Source organism: Scomber japonicus, chromosome 3, assembly GCF_027409825.1.
Source record: "Scomber japonicus isolate fScoJap1 chromosome 3, fScoJap1.pri, whole genome shotgun sequence".
Classification (NCBI taxonomy): Eukaryota; Metazoa; Chordata; class Actinopteri; order Scombriformes; family Scombridae; genus Scomber; species Scomber japonicus.
The window spans coordinates 13583358-13604953 of NC_070580.1; the positions used below are offsets into that span (position 1 = coordinate 13583358).

Below are 21596 nucleotides of genomic sequence, written 5' to 3' on the forward strand. Positions count from 1 at the left end.
GGGTTGGCTGGTTTTGGCTGACCCCGGAGTGAAACGTGTCTTTAACAGGGAGCACTGAGTTAATTAACAGCTACCAAAGTACATTTACCATCCGCAGCAGTAGCTATTGCATTATAGCTATTTACAGAGTTGGGAATCTCCTCAGTGTTTTTATAGTGATGCAGGAATTTATACAGACAAAGAGAGAGGAGATGAGATTATGTCTGTGTGACTGGTTTACACACCCTGTGTCTCCAGTCTCCCCTCATCCTCAGAGCCGATTGGTGTGTCTCAGTTCTCCTCTAATGGGGAAACCAGTGCCTGAGGGTATTAGCAGTCAGGCAGGGGAAAACATGTACCTTACTGCAGGATTTCCATGGAACATATGAAACTACAGGCAAAGATATACGACTTTGAATGTGTGTGGTTGGCCGGCTTGTGGTTTGCTAATAGTAACACCTCATGAAATCTCACCTCAGTTCTTCCATAGCTGAATATCATTTAAGTTAGATAGCTCTGAGATAGGGTCACTTTTTACCTTCTCCTTTTCCGTACTTGGCTGAGGGGGCCCAGGACTCAGCATCCAGAAAGCCAAGTTCTCTGCACACCACTTGAGCAGCGTAAATGGAGAAGTCATCATCACACACTGTCCCCCACTCCCCATTGTAGAAAACTTCCACGCGACCTTCATAGTGTTTCCGCTTCTCCCCAGCCAGACGCAGCTGGATCACAGAGGTGCTAGAGTCTGACTGGGCATTGCAAAGTGCCCACATGCACAGCAAAGAGGATAACAAACAGTGGATGATAGCCGGCTGCAGCATGATGTAGGACAGGGGAGGAAAGGACAGTTATCTAGAGGGAGATAAAAAGACAAATGAGTGTACATGAGTTGATAAAAATGCTAAAAAGTTATAGATGCTGTTTCAAGCTGAAACAATGACGCTAAACTATGAATATTTAAAAAAAATATTTCTAAGTGAGTTGGGATTTAAAGGAAACATCTTCTAGTGTCACAGAGTTTGACTGAGGGTTGAATGTTATCTGAAGTCAGGCAGAGGGAGGCAGTAATTTGTGGTACAGTGGTGCAGTACTTTTGTCCATGATTTAAGCGAGTGTGCAGTTTCAGTTCAAGTCTTGTGCCAGTAACAGCTTGGTTTGGCCATGATCAGTCTTCCTAAGACCCTTCACTGGCCTCTGCACAACCACAAGTAGAAGCAGAGACAGAGCTCACCGCAGCTTTGCAGTATATTAAGCAAACAATGAAAATATATTTGACTGCCAATAAGAGAGTGACTGAGAGATTGGCTTTTGGGTGAGATTGAAGGTAATGTTGCTGAGACAAGGGTTCCTCTCTGTGTCTTTCTCACAGCCAAATGGAGAGCAAAAGTGGGCTCCTGCAGGGACGGTGCTTCCCTGCTCATTTATCTGCAGATCTGCACCCTGGAGGCTGTGGAACTGAGGTTCAGAGGGAAAGTTGACTCCACCTCGATATTTCATGGCAAACAATCAAAGTGTCAAAGGAGGGACCAAAAGCCCTTAGGGAGGAATGTGCCTGGACTAAAGGGAGGAAAAGGAGACAGTGAAAGTAAGCATGGGAGGGAATGAAGGAGACGTCCACCTCTTAATGTGGAGGGAAGGGGGGGAGAAGGGGGGGTGCTTTCCGAATTGACGTCATAGTAACAGCCAAACAAACTGTGGAGCGGACAGGCTTGAAAAAACACCCTGGAGTACACAGCCAATAAATTGCCAAACCGCATGAGACATCGCTTGTGATCCTCACAGTGAAACATCTGGTTTATCTTCCCATGAAAGGAACAAGTTCAGCAGGGGCAAGGGTGCCTTTAATTTGGCCTTTAATATTATATGAACAGTTATTTTAAGCCAGAATCAGCTCATATCCATGTAGCCCATAAGAGCCCAGAGTCTTATGAACACCTCTGAGGGAGCAAACATCACTCCAGCCAGCATGTGTCAACTCAAGATACCAGTATTAAAAAAAACACTTTACTTGAGTATCTGTTATGCATTTCCAGATATCACTGCTTACAAAACCAGTGAGGACACGCCTACTTCCTACAAGGATGTTCACATTTAACAGTTTGGCATTGTTATTTATCTGACTCAGAAACATGGATAGTTATAATAGCAACAGCTGTGAGTTTAACAGTGAAGAAAAATTAAAGCATGTTGCATGAGAATGATATGGCCCAATAATAAGTAAAAGCTGCCTGTCAGTGAAAAGTAGCCAAGGATTGTAAAGCCAACTGGAAAACCCCAAAACTCCACATGCTGAATTTATTCATTTGTCAGTCAAAGCCAGTGCTCTTGTATTGTCTATTGTTCATGTGACAGAAAAAAATAAATCAACCACCAATTGACCTCCTGGATGTCTGGACAGTCAGGGGATACCTCTAGCTTCCCTTCAGGAGGGTTGTCCAGTGTCAACACAGTATGTCATTTGGGTTAATTGTATTCATGCAGCACAGAACTTAAAAAAGACTTCTGCAACATTAAATACATTTAAAATAGGCTATGTGTGTGTGTGTGTGTGTGTGTGTGTGTAGATAGACAGACAGATAGATAGATAGATAGATAGATAGATAGATAGATAGATAGATAGATAGATAGATAGATAGATAGATAGATAGAAACTAAAAACACAACCTCGTGTTGCAAGAGTTATTGAAGACAAATGCAGAAAATCGTTCAGTTTGATATTCTGCTGTTTCAAAAAGTTAGGCTTCCCATCAGTTGCCTGAAATAAGGGCCAAAAAACACTTACCTTGGCAGAAGAAAACAAGCAGTACCCTCTCCTAAAACGCAGACTTGAGGTGTCCAACCTGTTGGAGAGGATGAGATGAGAAGCAGCGGTTCTTTGTCCCTTTAGTACTCTGCTGGCCGTTTTCTCTGCTCCCCTCACAGCTGGCAGCGCGCTCCCGTCCCACTCCTCACCACACACAGCAGCCAATGAGCGGCGGCCTCAGCATCCTGAACCCGCCCCTTGGCTCAAACACTGGATAAAACACGCGAGGCGCATATGGACTTGAATCTGTGCATTATGAAACCCAAACCCATTATGTCTGTAAAATTCCAGTCAAAACTAACAAATGACGTGTCGTTTAGTGTTTGAATCAAGAAGTTGATATATTATTGTGAAAATGGTCTTTTTTGTTTTTTCCTTAATTGCGCTTTTTCAAGTTTAAGCCCCACATCAAAAAAAGAAAAAAGAAAAAAAAGACCCATATGAACCCAGACACTGCTGTTAGTAAATAAAGTCGCTGTACTTACTTACACGTACACTTATGTGCTGCTTTTAGCAACTTTCAGCTACTATTACATCATGGTTTGGGTTCTCTTGTCCATTGGTTATATGAATCATAATGGTCAACTGTAGATCAGAGGTTCTCAGACTTTTTCAAGTCAACCTGACAAACATTAAACCATGGACCCCCATTTGATAAGATTTTGTCCCAAGGTCCCCTATCTTTAGATGTTATATTACATAAAGTGTATGAAATCCACTAGTAATACATTCTGTTATTGTGTTACATAAATAATAACTCCTGGAACCCCTTCAAGGACCCATGGTGGTTCTCAGATCCCGAGAACCACTGCTGTGGACGACAATTTCCAGCAAGCAAGCTCAGTCAAGTCCACTGGCTCTTTTCCCATCAGGCAATGCCTAAAAAAAAGGTGGTGATAAAATACAGAAGAAGTGATAAAAATGCCACAGGAAAACCTCAAATGTAATCCAGAAATATGAATGATACATTAGATTGTAAGGGAGCCTTTAAATTCTTATCCATTGCGAGACAACAGACACTAAGACATGTACAGAGTCATGCAAACCTGCCTTTTGCCCCTTCCCCAAATGACAGGGGTTTATCCAACTAACTAACTAACATGCCATGTCTTTATGTCCACTATTAGTTTGTATAAATTGTGCTTAGGGTCTCATTAGGGTGGGCCTTGGGTTTGTGGCACAGTGGTATTAAAAGACACCACCATGTGGTGAGAAGGAGCATTGACTGACCTGAGACAGACTAAAGGGACACATGGACACAACCTCAGACAACTTCAATATATCCAGAGCATACATTTAACTAATAACATAACATAATAACAGGTGACTATTGACTTTACTAATAAGAGATATAAACATTAACATATCGATATGACACAAACATGGTACATTCAACTTTTATTAATTCTTGATATTAAGGATTCTGGTCTTAATCTGAATATTTGGTGTCAGCAAAAATCCAAGTTGCTGTGATGTCATTAAGCTTAGCAAAGGAGTATGCTGCCTGTATGCTTTCCCCTCCTGCAACATGCAAGTTAATGATGTTTACTCAGACAAGGCAACTGGTCATTCTCATTAAATCTCAATTGCCTACTAAAACACCTCGTCCTGTAGCCAAACCTGTTGGCAGCAAGCTAATTTACCAAAGGTGGCTGGCAAGTTTTATCGTGGTTGCCATTATGTGCCTGCAGATCTATTATACTTATTAAACTTATTTCTCCATGTAAAACCATGTATAAGGATGTTGGAAAGGCTATTGTAAGGAGTTTTTTTTATAATCTAGACTCAAATAAAGCAGATGGAGAAGTTTTGTCACTTTTTGAAAAAGTGTATCATTACTTGAAACTGAAAAGACACTAATAGTAGATAGTAAAGCAATAACATAAAACTGGGTGACAAGAGAAGGTAAGGAAGAGTTAACTGCAAGCTTTTTTCCTCTTCTATCAATCCAAAACGTGATCAACATGCCTGCTGTAGTTCATGGGAACAGGAAGGTTGTCTGGGGTTGCCTTTGTACTTTGCTGCAGCAGACCAAACACACAACTGCAAATTGAATCCTAAAAGTAGTCCCAATCAGTGACAGATAAACCTTAGCTGTGATTTTTCATTTCTACAATATACAAAATGGGCAGCTGGTTGTGAATCACAGACACGCCACTGTTGTGAACCATGATATATGACTAAGGATAGACTGTTGTGTTTATAGATGCATTACAAATGTTACAGGATTATTGTTAAATCTGAAAATTTGAGGCAACTGCTCGCCCTTGATGCCCAAACAAAATGCCACTAATTACATGTTTGTGAAGAGCAGCAGTAGATTTAGCTATAGAATTGACTACTGACTTCTCTGTAGGACTATACAAAGACTAAATTTGGATCTTTAATGTCCATCCTTGCAGTGGTGGTGGAGCAACAAGGATGTTATGTGCCTATGGTTTGTTTTTTGTGTGCACTGTGGGTTACTATGCAGGATTTTCCCTTTCCCTATAATGTTCCCTGGCTATTTCTGGTAATGCAAATCATGGCACATGTGCTATGGGCATGTGAGCTTACATTTCACACATTCAGTGGCTTATTGAACTTAACTTGACATCGACTAAAAGTCTTATACTCTGAAGTAAAAAGAAGAATTTATTATGAATGCACTCTGCTTAAATGATTAAGACACATTATATAAATTTTAGCCATTTATTCAGGAATGCACAAAATAGCGCAGTAAACATACAATCTGAGTATACTTCAATTTACAAATATTAGGAACTTAATTCTGAATATTCTTTTCATAAAGTATAAAATTTACATATATTGTACTGTAAGAATGGATTTGCATTGGAAAGCACCTTCAGACTTACATAACATCACAACAGTAGGACGCGTACTGAAACCCTTTTTCATGTTACAATGACATTTGGCAATTGATTGTGCTGAATTAGAAGGAGGCTTTCACCGCTGAGGAGGAGGAGACACATCTTAATGTATTGCACGTGTGTGCTCCAATCACATCTGAAAATGTTTATGTTGGCAATCAAAATATTACTGCATCCATCAGGTTACTCTCACCCTTAACAGGGTTAGGGCTCATTAATCTATTACTGCAGATAAAGCATTTTCTTTCTGATGTTCAACATGTTTTAACCATAAAATATATATACTGTAAACAGTACACTTTGGCAACAGAGTCCGGAAACAACTGTGTGAAAGAGCCAAAACTCTCTTTTCTACAAAGTAGCTAAAATAAAGGCACACAAGAAACATTTGGACTCATATGAATCTGAACACAACTGAAAAATATCTACATGGTAGCAACAGAATGTGCTCCTAACTTTTTCACACTCAAACGCAGAGTGAAAATAAAACATGCCACGAATATTACAGCATAATAAGAGCAATGGTTTTACTACTTCAAACTTTCATCACTGTCAAATTCCCATCATATGAGTAAGATATTACACAACTGAATGTAAGTTCTCATAAGTGCTCTTCTTATTTAATGATCCCAGAGATTAATGGGTGGCATAACGGACATGATGTCACAATTCTGTGCTTTAACTTCAAACTCTTCATAAATGAGGGTTTTATCACATGTGGTTGGATGTTAAACTGTGAAACAAGAGGAACAAACTGAAAGGATTTAATATTGCATCCCAGTTAATTTGGTAATGAAAGAAAATTGTCAACTTAAACTTGGCCAATAAAAAATATCTGCCTTGCAAAAGAAATGGCAACAAGAAAATTGTCAAGGCCAGGAAATGTAATTACTATGATCAATTTAGGCACTCAATGAAGTGATTTGTCCTTTCTGAAGACTATGGCCTCAACACAGTTAATTAGACTGTAGAGAAGCTGCAGTAAAAGATGTGCTGTCTGTCTACGTTTTCTCATTATTTTCTAGAGTTTCAAACACATTTCATAAACCAACAACAGCTGAAAACCTGTTATGATAAAATGATCCTTGAAATTCGCAGCAAAAGATCAATAAATCAAATGCTTCTTCTTAAAAAATATTACAATACACCTTGTGATAACTTTGTGCTTCTTAAGCTGTCACATGATTTAATGACATTATTGATCTGGTTTAATAGTTCAGTCATAGAAGAACAAACGAGTGAGTGTCATAATAATATTTTGGAAAAAAATATATGAGCAAATAAAGAAAGTTTGATCATGTACAGAATTTACATCACATGTCACAGTGAGAAAAGTCTCACTGGGTCTTGAGCTAGAGGGAGCACACCTGTGTTAAAGTGTGTCGAGGCTGCAGCGTTTGATTAAAGGCCTTTTATTCTTTTTTTGTTGTTGTTGTTGGTATTTTTGCCTTTATTGGACAGTGGGCAGAAAACAAGGGGTAAGAGATATGGTATGCCATGCATCATAGGTCCCTTGCTGAAATCGAGCCGGGAGGTTGCGGTCATGTGGCACGTGCAGTGACCATTTGGTTACCAGGGTGCTCCAAATGCCTTTTAATCTGTTCCCAATTTGGCGATCAGTTCATCGCAGATCTTGGTGAGCTCCTCAATCTCTTGATTCTTTGAGAGACAAAGAGAGAAATAGCATCTATGAATGGATGGTGGTAGGACAACAGTGTGGTTTGACAAACATCCCATGTAAAACATGCAAAATATGAAATATATGGTCCAAATAAACAAATGTGTGTTGCTGTGGCTGTCTTTCTAATTTCAACTAAATTCTGGTTTTAGCAAATGAAACACTGCCCCCTAGTGTTAAGTGAGATCCCAGCGTTTGATACAGTGGTGCTCAAATACTTGCACTTGATTAAAGGGCTCAGGGCTCAAGAATAAGGGCTTAACAGTTTCAACATTATTAATTTAGTTTTATACCACTGTAACCTTTATAATCACTGTAATCAACAACACCATTACAATTACAGCACAATATGATTTTTTATGACTGTTTACAATGATGGACATCTAATTGCAGAAAACAAGGCAAGAAATACAGCAAAAACAGAAAGTTCTGTAGTTTTTCTTGGTGCAAGAAGTAAAACCTGATGAGAGACAACACACATTCCCTTTCACTAAATATAAAGACAAAATCAAAAAAGAAAAGAAAACACTGAGAAGGGACAGGTAACAACCAGTTTTGTTGGAGTTATAGTCTTAACTTGGGAGAAAAGCACTGTAATCTTCCCAGTGGTGTGAAACAAAGTCCACAAATCACCTCAACTACAATCAACTACTTGACACGTCAACTTCAAAAGGAAAGGATTTTAACCTCAATTATAGGGAGTGTTTCTTTCAGTACACCCCACATAGTTAAATATACTTGATCCATCTTAACAATGTTTGCAGTCATCCTACCTTTTGAAGGACAGCTCTTTCAAGTGACTCCACCTTCATCTGCTCCTTCCTCAGGCTGGCGTTAAGTGCGACACCCTCGGAATTGGCCTTGGCACGTACCTGGGCTATCTCCTCGTTTGCCCTGTTAGAGAGAGAGAGTGGAGGAAACAAAAGAGATTGGTATCAAGCGGTCTTCAGAATAAAAAAGGCCTCAGATGTTTGAATCTTGAAATCACATATTGTACACATGGAAACATTACTTACTTGTCCAGTTTCTCCTCAGCATGCACCTTGAGCGTTTGGTACCGCTGTTCTTCCTGCTTGATCCTCATTAGATAGTCCTGCGCACACTTCTTCAGGACTTCTTCATTCTGCAGATATATGTAGAACATGTCTAGTGACCTGGCTATCATATGACGGTGGACTACAAAACATCTCATGTGATCTTTAGCTCTACTGACCTTCTTGAAGCCCTCTAGGACTCCCTTCATGTTCTCATATCTCCTGAAGAGGTCAGCGAAGGAGCGCTCCACAGAGTTGAGGTCGGCCAGGGCCTGATCCCTCTCTAAGGTCATCTGCCTCACTGACTTACTGCAGGACAAGGTCTTCTGCTGCTGTTCATCCTCTGGGAAAATATGAAATTATGTGTCTGTTGATGTTTTCTGGGCATAGACTGATGACAGCTATTGATCAAAAAAATCTGCAACTGAATATTAAATATGGTGACTCGACTCAATTACTTTACATTTGAGGGTCTATTTATAAAAAGGGCTACAATTCACTGTTCCTCTGATGTTAATATTAATACCCTCACAATAAAACTGAGATTCTGCACTTAGATGTAATACCCAGTGTTTCATTTTAGTGAAGTAAAGCCAACATGCAAAACATGTATTTTGCTGACTGACTGCACAATGTACACATTTTAGAACCAGATATTTAAGTTAATGTTTCCTGAAGTCACTCTAAACACAAGAGCAACAAAGCAACTCTGAAATGTATATTAACAAGGGCAACAAGTAATAGGAGTGAGGCCTACACATCTGAGCAATGGTGTACAGAGGAGGACTGATGGACCAAGTTCAGTTTATTTGCTATGTCTCTTAATTATTACTAATTGTAATATAGGCTAACTGGTAGAGGATGGATGAATAAATGAGTTTGCTAGTGAGTTACATCACAGAGTGATGAGATACCATGCTTGTTAAAAGAATAAAACAAAAGAGAAGATACCACCAGCAGGTGGCAGTAACTTACCAATCATCTGTGCAACTGTTTTCTCATATTCTGCAACAATTTTCCTGTCACATAAGAATAAACAATAGTCTCTTATCAGCATTGTTTATCCAAGTTATTGATATGTTTTCTATATATGCACTGTAATATTTTGTTAATATGAAGGAGGGCCCCAGAGAAAGAGTGAAGCTTCATACCTCATCTCTAAAACCTCAACCCTGCTCTCCTCATACTTTCTCTTCCACTCGTTCACCTCGATCTCTTTAGTTATGATCTGGTTGGGAGACAGGGCAAGAAGAAAAAAAGGAATAAACGGGTGTGTTCATATCTACAAAGCAATGATCATCACATTCACTTTTTGCAGTCACTCTGGGGAGTGTGTGGGAGAGACACACCTCTTCTCTGATCAGGGTGAGCACTGCAGCCTTGTCCATCTCACTAAGAGGCAAATTGTCCTGGGTCAGGGATACTGTGACCTCACTGCCTGCTGTCTGACTCATGGAGGTCTCACTCTGTGAACAATTCAGAAAACAAACTGTATCTGACAGGCTCTGACATGAACATGACTCTTATATTTTGTAAGCAGATCCCAGGTAGTGTGTCATGGATCAGGTTTTAATTTCAGACATCACATGATGCTTTGTCAGGAGAGTTCTGGGGAAAACTGCTAATCAAACATTTGTTCAATATTCAAGTGTGGTTGTCTTAGATAAATACTGTCTAAGTAGAAGCTTTTAGAAATATGTACCAAAATGGCTGGTGGGACACAACTTAAAAACACAAGTTAAATGTAGCCTCAGAATGAAAACACATTAAAGTCTGATTCAAATTTTTGCTGTTATTATTTTCATCTCAATTGAGATGAAGAACAGTTATAGGAATACAAGCCAGTTGTGTTTAAGTATTTATCATTCCCCCTTCCTGTGTGTTCCTATAGTCCACTTACCACATCATTTTTCAGACTGCATGTGTCCTTCTCCTCCAGGTGTTCTACAATCTTTGTCTCAGGACCTTTAAAGAGAGAAAACCGACATAATTCTGTAAGCCATGACAAATGTCAATGTCACAAAAAACTAGCATAATATGTGCAACTTTATTATATCCAGGACAGGATTGTGCTAAGCATGCAAGTTCAACTGTTTTCAACTGCATTCTTTTTGCTTTGCTGTCTGGCTCAGATAATACAGCAGTACTGGTTGTTGAGAAAAGGATATAACTAAATCATTTTCAAATTCATCCTGGTGTTGGAACTGGCACCTCCCTAGTCATACTCAGTTCTCTAACACCATGCCTCATGGGTACATTGGGCTACATTGCATATGGGACATTTCATAAAACACTGCTGACTTAAACAGATCATAAAGGAACATTGTGTTCTAAGGTGATCAGCTAGTTCAACAATAAAGTTGACTGAAAGGGGGAAAAGTATAGCCTGGAGAGTGTACAAAACCTGTTTGTACAAAAATGAGAAACATACCATCCATAACAGATGTGTCGCTGATTGGCTGTTTTTTGCCAGGTGCTTTATTGCATTCAGGCTCTCCTCTCTCCTCCTCAGTCTCTGCTGCCGGGCCTGTGATACCGGTGGAAGCCAACTTCTCCTCATCTGTGGCATGATGCACTCGCTGAGTGATCTCCGGGTTCTGAACCACCACTTCATCCTCCTCCTGGAGACATAGGGGCAAGATGTGACACACAGTACAATGAGATCAATTTCATACTTAGGTATCTACTAAAAAATAACATAAAAACATAACTCATTAAGTTAAAAATATGGACACAATCTATGGCTTCAGATATGGAAACATCATAACATAACATCCATCATAACTCCAAAATTTAATTAATATTTCCCAACATTTATCATTCTTGAAAAATAAAATTACAGTAAGATTGTTTGACAGAAGTGTTAGGACACCTTGGGACCTTGAACAATATCTCAAGGATGTTTCCTGAGGATGATGAGGTGATAACATTGAGGTCACATGGGAGCAGCAAACTAATATTTGACTGCCGAGTGACAAGCCATAGATCTGTCACCAAGCCAATTCAGCACTGCAGAGCAGAAGACACTGCTGATGCTCCAATCAGGTGTGTGTGTGTGTGTGTGTGTGTGTGTGTGTGTGTGTGTGTGTGTACGTGAGTGTGTGCGCGTGTTTGTGTCTCAAGAGGTGAGGCCTGGAGGTTGGACAGCTGCTGAGTAATGGGCATTGCAGTGTGCTGCAGTAAGGTGAAGTATTTCAACACTGATGCAAACACACACGCAGATACAGACACTCACAAATGCTCAAATTACCTGATTGCACACGTCAAGCACCAGCGACTGGCTCTCATCGTATTTCTGAACTTTACAGGAGTTCCTACAAAACAAACACATGGTGATACAAGTGTTAGAACATATAGATTAGATACACAAACTAAAGGTCCATAACACTTTGAATTTACTGTACATTCACTATTTCCACAACCATATAGTGTAGCTGCACAAATATTAATTGGAGCTTGTTGCATAGCCCCGTTTTAAATTAGGTGCAGCTACTGTACATGTATAACCACACTATTGTTGTCCAACTTCTGGAGGATCACAAGATGAGACAAATTGAACGACTGACGTATGACGGGATGACCCTGTGAGTTGAGGTGAAACTGAGGAAGACATTTATCTCCCTCACATGCTCCTTCAACAGTTGGCCCTGACACAGCACATGCCATGATGGGAGTAAAATGGGAAGCCAGCATGCAAGAAAGAAAGAAAGAAAGAAAGAAAGAAAGAAAGAAAGAAAGAAAGAGGGCATCGATAGTGAGAGTACTTACAACAGAAAACAGAGAAACTTGGCTTGTTGATGTTGACTTGATGTCCTGAGGCCAACAGAAGTAGACGAAAAAAGCAGAGGTTCAGAGATTGCGAAACAGACGAGAAAAGAATGAAGGATGAAGAGGATACAGCAAGATTTTAGTAAGGGAACGGGAGAACCGGGGAGAGACAAGGGAGAGTGTATGAGTAACTAAAGGTGTGTAGCTCAGCATGTTAGATACTCTGCAGAAAGTTTGAGCATAAAAACAAGATGCTGAAAAAGCTGAAACTTGTCCAAGCACTGCAACTACAAGCAGCCTATATAACCTGTATAGGAATTACACCAATGGCTAGTATGCAGTGTTAAGTGTCTGGCATGTGTTCAAAGCATTGTTTGGTATGCATCCCAGCCACTAGTGGATGTAAATAATAACACATTGAGCATGAGAAAGAGCAAGCTCAGTGAAAAGTAAACCTTCACATTTGAGCTTTTATTATGGGTGATAATGTTCCAGCCTTAAATTGCAAACTCCTGTGACTGAGTGTTAAGATTACAAACATATGGATGGAAATTGGATCTTGGTCGAGACATTATGCTGTAAACTTACGTGATTGTCCTCTCTTTGCTTTTCTTGGGAATTTGCCTAACTTTCTTCTCCCCTGGAGGGTGCCCTGCTTTCTGTTTGCCTGGGTCTTTTACTTTTTTCTCAGGCTGAGCAGTGCTACTGGACAAGTCCTCTGTGTTCAGGGTTTTGGAGGGTTTGAAAGGGTCCACAGAATTGTCGCAATTGTCTGGGTCGAAGCTGTAGGAGCCTTTAGGGAGCACTGGAGAGGTGCTCACCTTGCTATTGCCGCCGAAGGGGTCAAAATTCGGGTCATCCCACTGACTGGGATCAAAGTTATAGGTTCCCTTCTTAGGAATAGGAATATCATCCAGGTTCAGAGGTGCAGTAGAGTCTGAAACTGACAAATCAGCTTCTGGAGCAGGGTCAGAAACTGGTTCTGATGCTGGTTGAGAAACTGGCTCTGCCATTGGTTGAGAAACTGGTTCTGATGCTGGTTGAGAAACTGGCTCTGCCATTGGTTGAGAAACTGGTTCTGATGCTGGTTGAGAAACTGGCTCTGACACTGGTTGAGAAACTGGTTCTGATGCTGGTTGAGAAACTGGTTCTAACACTGTGGGTTCTGGTGCTGGTTTGCTGGAAGTATCTGACCCTTTGGGCTTCTTCTTCTTAGCTGTGAGTTTGCTGATTGTCTTTTTGCCGCCTAATTTCCTCGGAGGTGGCTTGCTGGCTGTTCCTTCGTCCAGACCAAACTCCAGCATCACAGGCTTTGCCTCTGATTTTAACTCCTCTGCTGGTGCTGCTGAGCTGTCATCACAGACCTCACTGCCGAGTGGCTCAAGCCTGGGCTGAAAGCTCGAGCGGCATGGTGGGGGAGAGTTCTGGATTTTGGATCCACCGCAAGTGAAGGGGTTAAAGCTGTCATCCAGCTGGTTAGGGTCAAAGTTGTAGGTGCCCTTGGGAACAGGAAGTTCTTGTTCCTCATTTGTTTGAGTAATCTCACTATCACATGGAGCCTTTATCTCCAAGGATGGAGGTTTAGACTTGCTGGTTTTAGTCTTGTGAGAAGACTCTGTCTGATTGGGGAGCCCATTGCATTGTGGTTCTGACTCAGCAAGAGGCTTCTCCTCATGGAGCTCTGGAGCCGGGCTGGCTGCAGGTTCACAGCTCTGGATCGAGTCTGTTTCTAGGGTTGGATCAGGACTAGGAGCTGGAGCCAGATCCAGAATTGGATCTGTGATTAGGACAGGAATTGGGGCTTGGGGTGGTTCTGAGGATGAAGCTGTGCATTTAGACACTTCAGGAAGTGAATCAGGAATGGGCTCAGAGCCCAAGGCCTCCGATAGGCTTCCTGTTTGTTCTGGTTCAAGGGTCTGGGTGTTTATTTCCAGTGGGTCACCCGTGGGGACTACAGGCTCATCCTGACCCATGTCGTGGCTGAGGAAAATATCCTGATCCCGAATAGGAGCAGTCACTATCAGGTGCTCGTCCTGCTCCACATCTAAAGACAAAAAAAGACAAAATAATATCAATATTAGCAAAATATAACATATCTATAAATGTATACAAAATACAAGAACACAAGAATTAAAACAGCACAAACTACTGTAGATAATAATCTCTCCAATAAAATCTAAACTCAGATGTAGCTGAAATCTGATTGGTTCTCTCAAAGCAGGTTACCAGCCAGCCAAGTGCTCCAAGTGCTGCTGTTGCCATGGCGATGTCTTACTATGAGGGCTGTGACATTTATACCAGGTAGTGCATTTGATAGTACAACTAAAAAGCTATGATTTATCTTTTTGTTGTGTGCTGAGGGTGCAACGGCTGCTATGATGTCATTATCACCTCAAGAGCCATTTTGACATAATATTTCAGTGTGCCTGTCATAATCGCCATGTTCATGTAATATTATGTTGCTAGGAGACTAACAAAGCCTGCTGTGTTTCTACCTACTTCCACTCACTGTGTCGCTCAAGTGTCATATATAAAAATATAATTGCAATCCAACATGCCCATAAGAACATGTACTCATCTATGGTCAATATAATAGTATAAGTTTCTCACTCTTGAGTTTGTTTAGAGGCAGCTGCAGTGCCTGTTTGTAATAATAAACTGAATCAAATTAATCCTGCGGTTGAATTTGACCATTAGGATGAATTATTTTGCATTTGTTTGTTATTTTGTGATGATAACCTTCATTTATTTTAGTTTTTCAGTTAATCTACAATACATTGTTATTAATGACTATCTTGACCTTAAAACATTTTTTCCAATTTCTTTGGAAACCAAAACATTTCAAAATGGCAGCGAACTGCACATGTATTATTCAGGTCAAATGTCAGTCATCCATCCATCTAAGGAACATACAAAGCAACCTTCAAGCATCTAGCTGTCACCATTGCCCTTTTTTAGCTGTGGTAAAGTCTTCAATTATCTAGGCTATAAATTATTTATAAACTGTTGTCATGTGCAGACTGACACTGAGGTAGTAATGGAGACTTTGGATGGGCAGAGACAAACAGAGCCACCAGCGTGTTTACACTGAAATACATTCCTAGATCAACTTCAACTCCTGTCTGCCAGCAGCAGGGACAAATTCAAACTTCCTCCTTCAGCTGCAGGGCGGGATGTTTGTGGTTGAAACAAAAGTGAACTCCCTCCTTGCTCCATACTGGTTGACCTTCGCAATGCACACTTTTGGAAAATGTTGCCGGAGCAGTTTTACAGGACGGGTAATTCCCTAGCAAAACGACCGCCTTGTATTTACCATTCACTAAACATTAGCATGTGGTTTCATAGCACCTTAAAAAGTAAGCAACATAATGATGATCAAAGCCTGATAACATGTTTTTTGCTCTGTTACTCCCTCCCTAATGAAGTCTTATCAGTGGCTAATACAAAACGTAGCCAACCAAAGCTTTTGTTGAACCTGTTGAATTCCAGAGCGAAGGCCATTCCCACACTCTGCTACAGGCTCCACCTCTTATTGATTCAAATGACAATGACAGCCATCATCACACTCAAAACCCACCCAAAGTAGGCAACTGCCTTGTGCCCCCAGAAGAAGGAGCCCCAAACAACTATTTATTAATTATGATATTTAGATATAAAAACATATAAAATCATGTTATTGGACTACTCAACTCATTATTGACTGAAACACTTACAAAACGCCTACAAAGCCCAATTCAACAGATGTTAAGTAAATGTAGGTACATTGTGCTAAAAATACATCTGCATTTTTACCTAAGGACATTTTTAAATGCAGCAGATATTGTTAGTATGGAATAAATAGTTTAATGTTTTGAGTACTCTAACACTGTGAATACAAACATTTCCAGTTACAGAAAAAGGTGAAAATAAGACACAAAGGAGGCCCCTTGACTGTGTTTGCCTGAGGCCCCCAAATCATTAAGTCCGCCCCTGCTAACATACTGAGCATGAAATACGTTTCACTACATGTTTAGGTATCAGGTAACTTTAACTACGTGTAATAAAACATTGCAGTTTAATAGGTCAATCATTAATGAAAGTTGAAGTTCAGGTAAGTGCGTACATTCTTGAAGCAGCCAAACAGCATATGTATCTAATTACTCTGGCATGTTGAACTCGATACGCTACAGTTAAGATGTGGTAGTGAAAGCCTAAATGTGCTATTTAAAATGATTGTTTCAACTTATCTGACACATTTTTAGACTGTGCAGATGTTTTTTGTTCATTTCACTATGAAGACAAACACATACACACACGTTCAATGTCTCATTTAGAACAACATCAAAAGTCTCCTGTTTCCATGGCAACTTCAAGGCAAGACCCTGTCTATTACATGTGCTGTAATACCACACTGAGTAAGAGTGTGTAATAATAATGCCAGCCTTCAGTTAGCCACGGGTGTTGTTGCATCCGTGTCTTGGACAGTATGCTCTCTGCCTCTTGTTTGTCTTTCTGTCTGGGTTATGTGCTCAGCAGTGGCCTCACCTGTTTTGTCTGCATCAATGTTGTTGTTCTCCAGCTCTCCTGGGATGGCCGGAGGGGCACGGACAGGGGTTACTGCTTCAGGAGTGTCAAAATGACCGTCCGAATCCGAGCTGTGGTAGCCAGAGAGAGACACAGAGAGAGAAAAGAATGAACTTTCCAAATGTTCCAAATATGGGAAAAAAGGACTGAATGATCCTTACATAACTAAGGAGTGGAGAGCATATGATAAGAAAAAAGATATGAAAACTACAGTAACAACAGCTGAATCAGTGCAGTGAATTGTAACAGACTATGACATACATACAGAATCACACCCTCTATTAAAATGTCCAGTATATCCAAATATAACACAAAGACAATTCTTTATTTGTGTGTATGATTCCTTCCATTATAATCTAATGGCTGATGATACAAAATCGTCAGCAATTCTTTGCATATAAACCTTAAGTATACTGAATATAATCATATTTCTGATTTAATACCATCAATATTATCTGAATCATATGCAAAAATGACTTCATATAGCTGGTAAATGTGTCTTGTCAAGTACTGACAATCTCTAATCTGTCTACTTTGTACCTCGCTCTCTCCTCTGTTGTCCTTTGAAAACACTCTGAGAACTGTTTGATTCATGTCAGTGAAGGCAACTTGAATCTGAATTTGAGCAAGAGGCGAAGAAAGACGGTAAAAGATAGATAAAGTAAAAACTAGAGAAAGAGGAAATAGGGCGGCCTACTCTTTCCTGTCACATCTTTACAGTTGCAAATCTGCACCATGCAAGCTACGTAAAATGTATCTACTTCAGTTCAATCAGGATGTGAATATTACAACCGAATACAGTTTGCAGTGTCCTAATTTTTAACACTGGCCAGTGATTTTAACATTTGCAATGAAGCAGCATTTAATTTAATCTGATCACTCCAGGAAGTCAGATCACATCGTAGTAGATATTGACATGACTCTGGTTGTAGAACTACTGATCTGTTAAACACATGTGGATTTTTGGCATTTAGGGAAGGGTGGTGACACAGTGACTGGTCAATAAAATGGAGAGCTTATCTAACTGACACCTCTTTAAAACACAAACGGTATCTTTAAAGTCGGCAAACAAAAAACAAAGCTCTCTGTCTTCCTGGAACAATGGCCAAGATGATAACGTGAGTACAAGGGACAAGCAAGGCCACAATGCCTAAACCATGTGTCATGTACCGTTTGTGTATGCAACGATTACATCACTACTCTAAACCTGACTGCAGTGTTAGAGTGTGTGTTATTTCTGTCAAAGCCACTGAAATGAGGATATGCCTGAAATGAGGATATGCCTGTTAGGCTGAGAAAAATATTCTGTTCAAACACTCTCAATCTAAACCACAGCCATGCCAGCAGTGCATGACAACATAACATGCTTGATGTTTCTGCATGTAAACAACAAAATGCCTGTGTACATGAGACAACAAACATATTCTTTTTTCGCGTCATGGGGTGATGGGGTGAATTCATCCAACCATTATAATATTAGGGATTCTTCAACCAGGTGGAAACACCTTTGCACATACACACACACACACACACATGCGAAAACCCTCCTCCAGTCCAGACTGTGTGAATCATACTGCCAGTATAGTCTACAGGCTCCAGCAAAACACTTGCCTGAAGCCTTGAGATCTCTCCTCCTCCTCCTCCTCCTCTTGCTCTCCTCTCTCTCCACGTTGCTCCCTCTCTTGGCTCGCCTCCTGTCCCTCTTCATCCTCTTCTCCCTCTGCCCCTCGCACTGCCGTCCACGTCCATTTGGCCCATGACACGGGTGACAGCCAAGACATCACTCCTCCTTCCACAGGGGTGTTCTTCTACCCTTTGTTGAATATTCACTGGACTGGTTTCCAGCACTGGACTAATCCTTCTCTGTGCTTTTCTTCTTCTTCTCCTTCTTCAGATTTCCACCCTCCCAGCAGCACTCACATCTTCCCACAGAGCTCCTCTCTTCACATGAGCTCCCAGTTTCACATTTAGGGAAGGAGACATTTCTTTTCTACTCTTCGGTATGTATATTGTCTCAAAATCACTCACTTTCTCTTAGTTTTCTTTTTATCAGTCAAGCTCTCTGTCCTTCTGCCTCTGTAGGAGAATGCCACAGCTCTGATCAGCTGGTTTCTCCAATGCTGTTCTCACACTCTTCTCTTCTGAGCCCCCTCCTACCTCTCCCCTCCACTTCAGGCTGGTCCAATGACACCAAACACAATGGGGGGAAGCAAGAATTTTGTGGCGCAAGAATGAATGCAACCCTCGTCACTCAGCCGAATGAGTTCCCCTGTGGTTGGAGAATGGTATGTCCCTGTCTGCCCGCTTTTCTGCTCTGAAGCAGAAGGAGGAGGGAGACAGAAAACAAACACAGAGGGAGGAGGAGGAGGTGTAGGAGGAGCCCAAAACTGATGGGACTCCACATTTTATAGCCCAGAGAGAGGCTAGGAATGTGGGGCTGGATCTTAAAGCCCTCTTTGCTCCCCCAGGCTGTTCAACAGTTAACCGTTTCTTCAATCCAGCAGCAGGCATGCATGGCTAGGGGAACCAGTTCTGCTGGATAATCCCAGAAGATCTACCTGGCTGGATTCAATGTGTCTAAGGTTTTCAGGTGCCATGGACATAAATGGATAATAAAAACCCACTAGCATCTGACACGGGCACAAAACTGTGTTGAAGTAAAGGAGGCACAGTAAATACCTTATTTTGACATCACTTATATGTGTCTTACCTCTTGGCAGCTTGAAACTCACTGCTTTCCAAAATGCTGCTAAAAAGCCAAAAGCATGAATTCAACAGGAGGCTCTCCATATAGAGAACCTTCACTGTATATAGTATATGGACTAAATACTGTAAACATATCAAGGAAAGAGACTCAACAATCAAAGTTACAAACACTGCTACAAGAGTGAGTTTGCCACTTTGCAGCAATTATCAGGTATAATAAAAATCTGGAAATCAATCATGGTATGTTTTCACATATGGAGCATATAGCAGAGCTATGTCGACAGTCACATGCGCAATTGCACAATGAAAGAGTTACATGTCACTGTATTCATCAAATGCTGTCCATACAGGCAGTGAAGACATACACTCCTCATACTATTCCACTGTAAGAGTTTGGGGACAAAATGTGTAACCCTCCTTTCATAGAAAAATGCATGTAACAAATGTGAGGTATGAACAGTTGTGGCTAGTCAAATCAAGTATATATAGTCTTTTGTGTACAAAATATATAATTTTTTTTGTGCCTCATCTGTGCTTGTAACTTTGGAAGAAACATATTATTTGACTGCTGCCATGGAGCGAGGATTGTAATTTGGTTCCAATTTCTGATACAGTAATCAAACTGTGAACTGATTTCTTCAGAACTGCAGGCATGATAAATAGCACTAACTATTTCAGTATGTATGGACAAGTGAACTGGTGGACCAGTAGAAAACAGAAAAATTATACATGCCGAGGGGAACTGTCATGACACAGACATACCCTATTTAAAAAGAGGAACAACACTCACAAGTTGAAATCAACCAGCAAGGATTCAACACACACTCTCCATTCAGTCAATTTTCTCTAATCATTTACATTACTGTTTCTAACACCTGTTGTAAAAGAAATGTCTTTGTGGTGTGAGCCTTGTCATATCATTGTCATATCACATAATCTGTGTATCATAAAATGCTGTATACTCCAGTGCCATAAACTCAAGAGTTTAGTTTGGCTGTGCAGCAGCTAAACTCCTCCCAAACCCCCGTCGCAGAGCAGAGACACACGTGCCTCAGTCAGGCTCAGAGTTTCCACATTTTGACCAGAAAGGGTGGAGTTTGTCCACTGCACACTTATTTACTGTCTGGGTCTGGTGGAACATGTGGTTGGTTCAGGGTGAGGGGGAACCCTGTATGCATTGATCATCTGCAGGTGGTAGTGGGAGTAAGAGTGTCAATCGGTACCTTTATTCTGGGTTTAGTATCTCCTTCTTATCTGTGAAATGTTTGTTTCCAAAATTTCAGGCGTATTAAAACAAAAGATTACAGTGGACAATATGAGTCATAATCATTGAGCATCACTTAGCCGAGGCCATATTTGATTAAACAAAGCTACAACACATGAGAAACTTACAGTTGAATGTGTGATAGTGGGTTGTCGGTGTGTATGTATATATCTGAATGTGGAAAGAACATTAAACTGTTTGTTTCCATGAATTCTCTGTTTATTCTTAATGGCTCACTGCAGTAGTGGTGAGGGTCCAGTGAAGATGAATGGTAGCCAGGGATAAGGAGGTTATATAAGGGAGGGTTCTTATTATTTCCCCAAAATATAATCATCATTATTTGTTGCCACATTTTCCAGAAACAAGCTAAAAACACTAAACTGACTGTTTCTTCCTCTCCTTTAAAAACAGACTACCAGCCATACCAACAAATGAAAACTGTTGAGCTGCTGCTTTTCTAGTCTAAAAATTGCATCAATAAGCATCAGTAGGTACTGTGAGGCAGCTGCATGTGTGTGTGTCTCTCTAGATAAAAGACCACCCCATTCTTGAAGGCAGCTCTACCACCACCACCACAGCCACCAGAACTCCTGCCAAGGAGTCTGACGCTCCATGGAAATCCAAACACTCAACTCAAATCTGAACTCAAAAGAGTTCAGATTTCAAACACAGTGGGAGGAACCCAAAAGGCATTTTTGAGAAAACAGAAAGTAACTAAAACTAGAGGGGAAAACAATCTGCCCCCCCCCTCCTCCCATTGTGAAATGTTTGTCAGTTGACACTCTCTCTGTACAAATGTGACTAATGACATATTTATGTTTAGTCTCCATGTGAGGCTCAGTACAGTATTTTTATGACAAAGCTGTTCTGGTATCCTGCACAGCAACTCTACGGAGATAAAATTTGCACATAAGCACATGCAATATTTACA

General features: G+C 40.7%; 2 protein-coding genes across 2 annotated transcripts in view; both read right to left on the reverse strand.

Annotated features, from left to right (window-relative positions):
* loxl2a (lysyl oxidase-like 2a) overlaps positions 1 to 2871 on the reverse strand; it is a 29010-nt gene extending 26139 nt beyond the window's left edge. Inside the window, exons 1-2 of the mRNA XM_053315343.1 lie at positions 2762 to 2871; positions 518 to 831 (exon numbers count right to left, since the gene is read on the reverse strand). Coding sequence (XP_053171318.1) covers positions 518 to 800 — 283 coding nt within the window. The 5' untranslated portion in view covers positions 801 to 831; positions 2762 to 2871. The remainder of the gene's footprint in view (positions 1 to 517; positions 832 to 2761) is intronic.
* Positions 2872 to 5468: 2597 nt separating this feature from the next.
* On the reverse strand, positions 5469 to 18532 carry tacc1 (transforming, acidic coiled-coil containing protein 1). Its single transcript, XM_053315729.1, has 13 exons — positions 18307 to 18532; positions 16657 to 16766; positions 12721 to 14176; positions 11615 to 11678; positions 10796 to 10985; positions 10265 to 10329; positions 9714 to 9830; positions 9516 to 9592; positions 9340 to 9383; positions 8544 to 8707; positions 8347 to 8453; positions 8104 to 8224; positions 5469 to 7311 (listed from the first exon to the last, which is right to left on the reverse strand). The coding sequence occupies exons 1-13, from the start codon at positions 18474 to 18476 to the stop codon at positions 7246 to 7248; spliced, it is 2751 nt and encodes a 916-aa protein (XP_053171704.1). The 5' UTR covers positions 18477 to 18532; the 3' UTR covers positions 5469 to 7245.
* Between the last annotated feature and the right edge of the window lie 3064 nt (positions 18533 to 21596).

Coding starts and splice junctions, on each gene's coding strand:
- tacc1 (XM_053315729.1), bottom strand. CDS start 18,476: ATGTCTTGGCTGTCACCCGTGTCATGGGCCAAATGGACGTGGACGGCA. Junction 16,767..18,306: donor GAGAGATCTCAAGGCTTCAG/GCAAGTGTTTTG, acceptor TGGCTACCACAG/CTCGGATTCGGACGGTCATT. Junction 10,986..11,614: donor TGCTTGACGTGTGCAATCAG/GTAATTTGAGCA, acceptor CTATGTCTCCAG/GAGGAGGATGAAGTGGTGGT.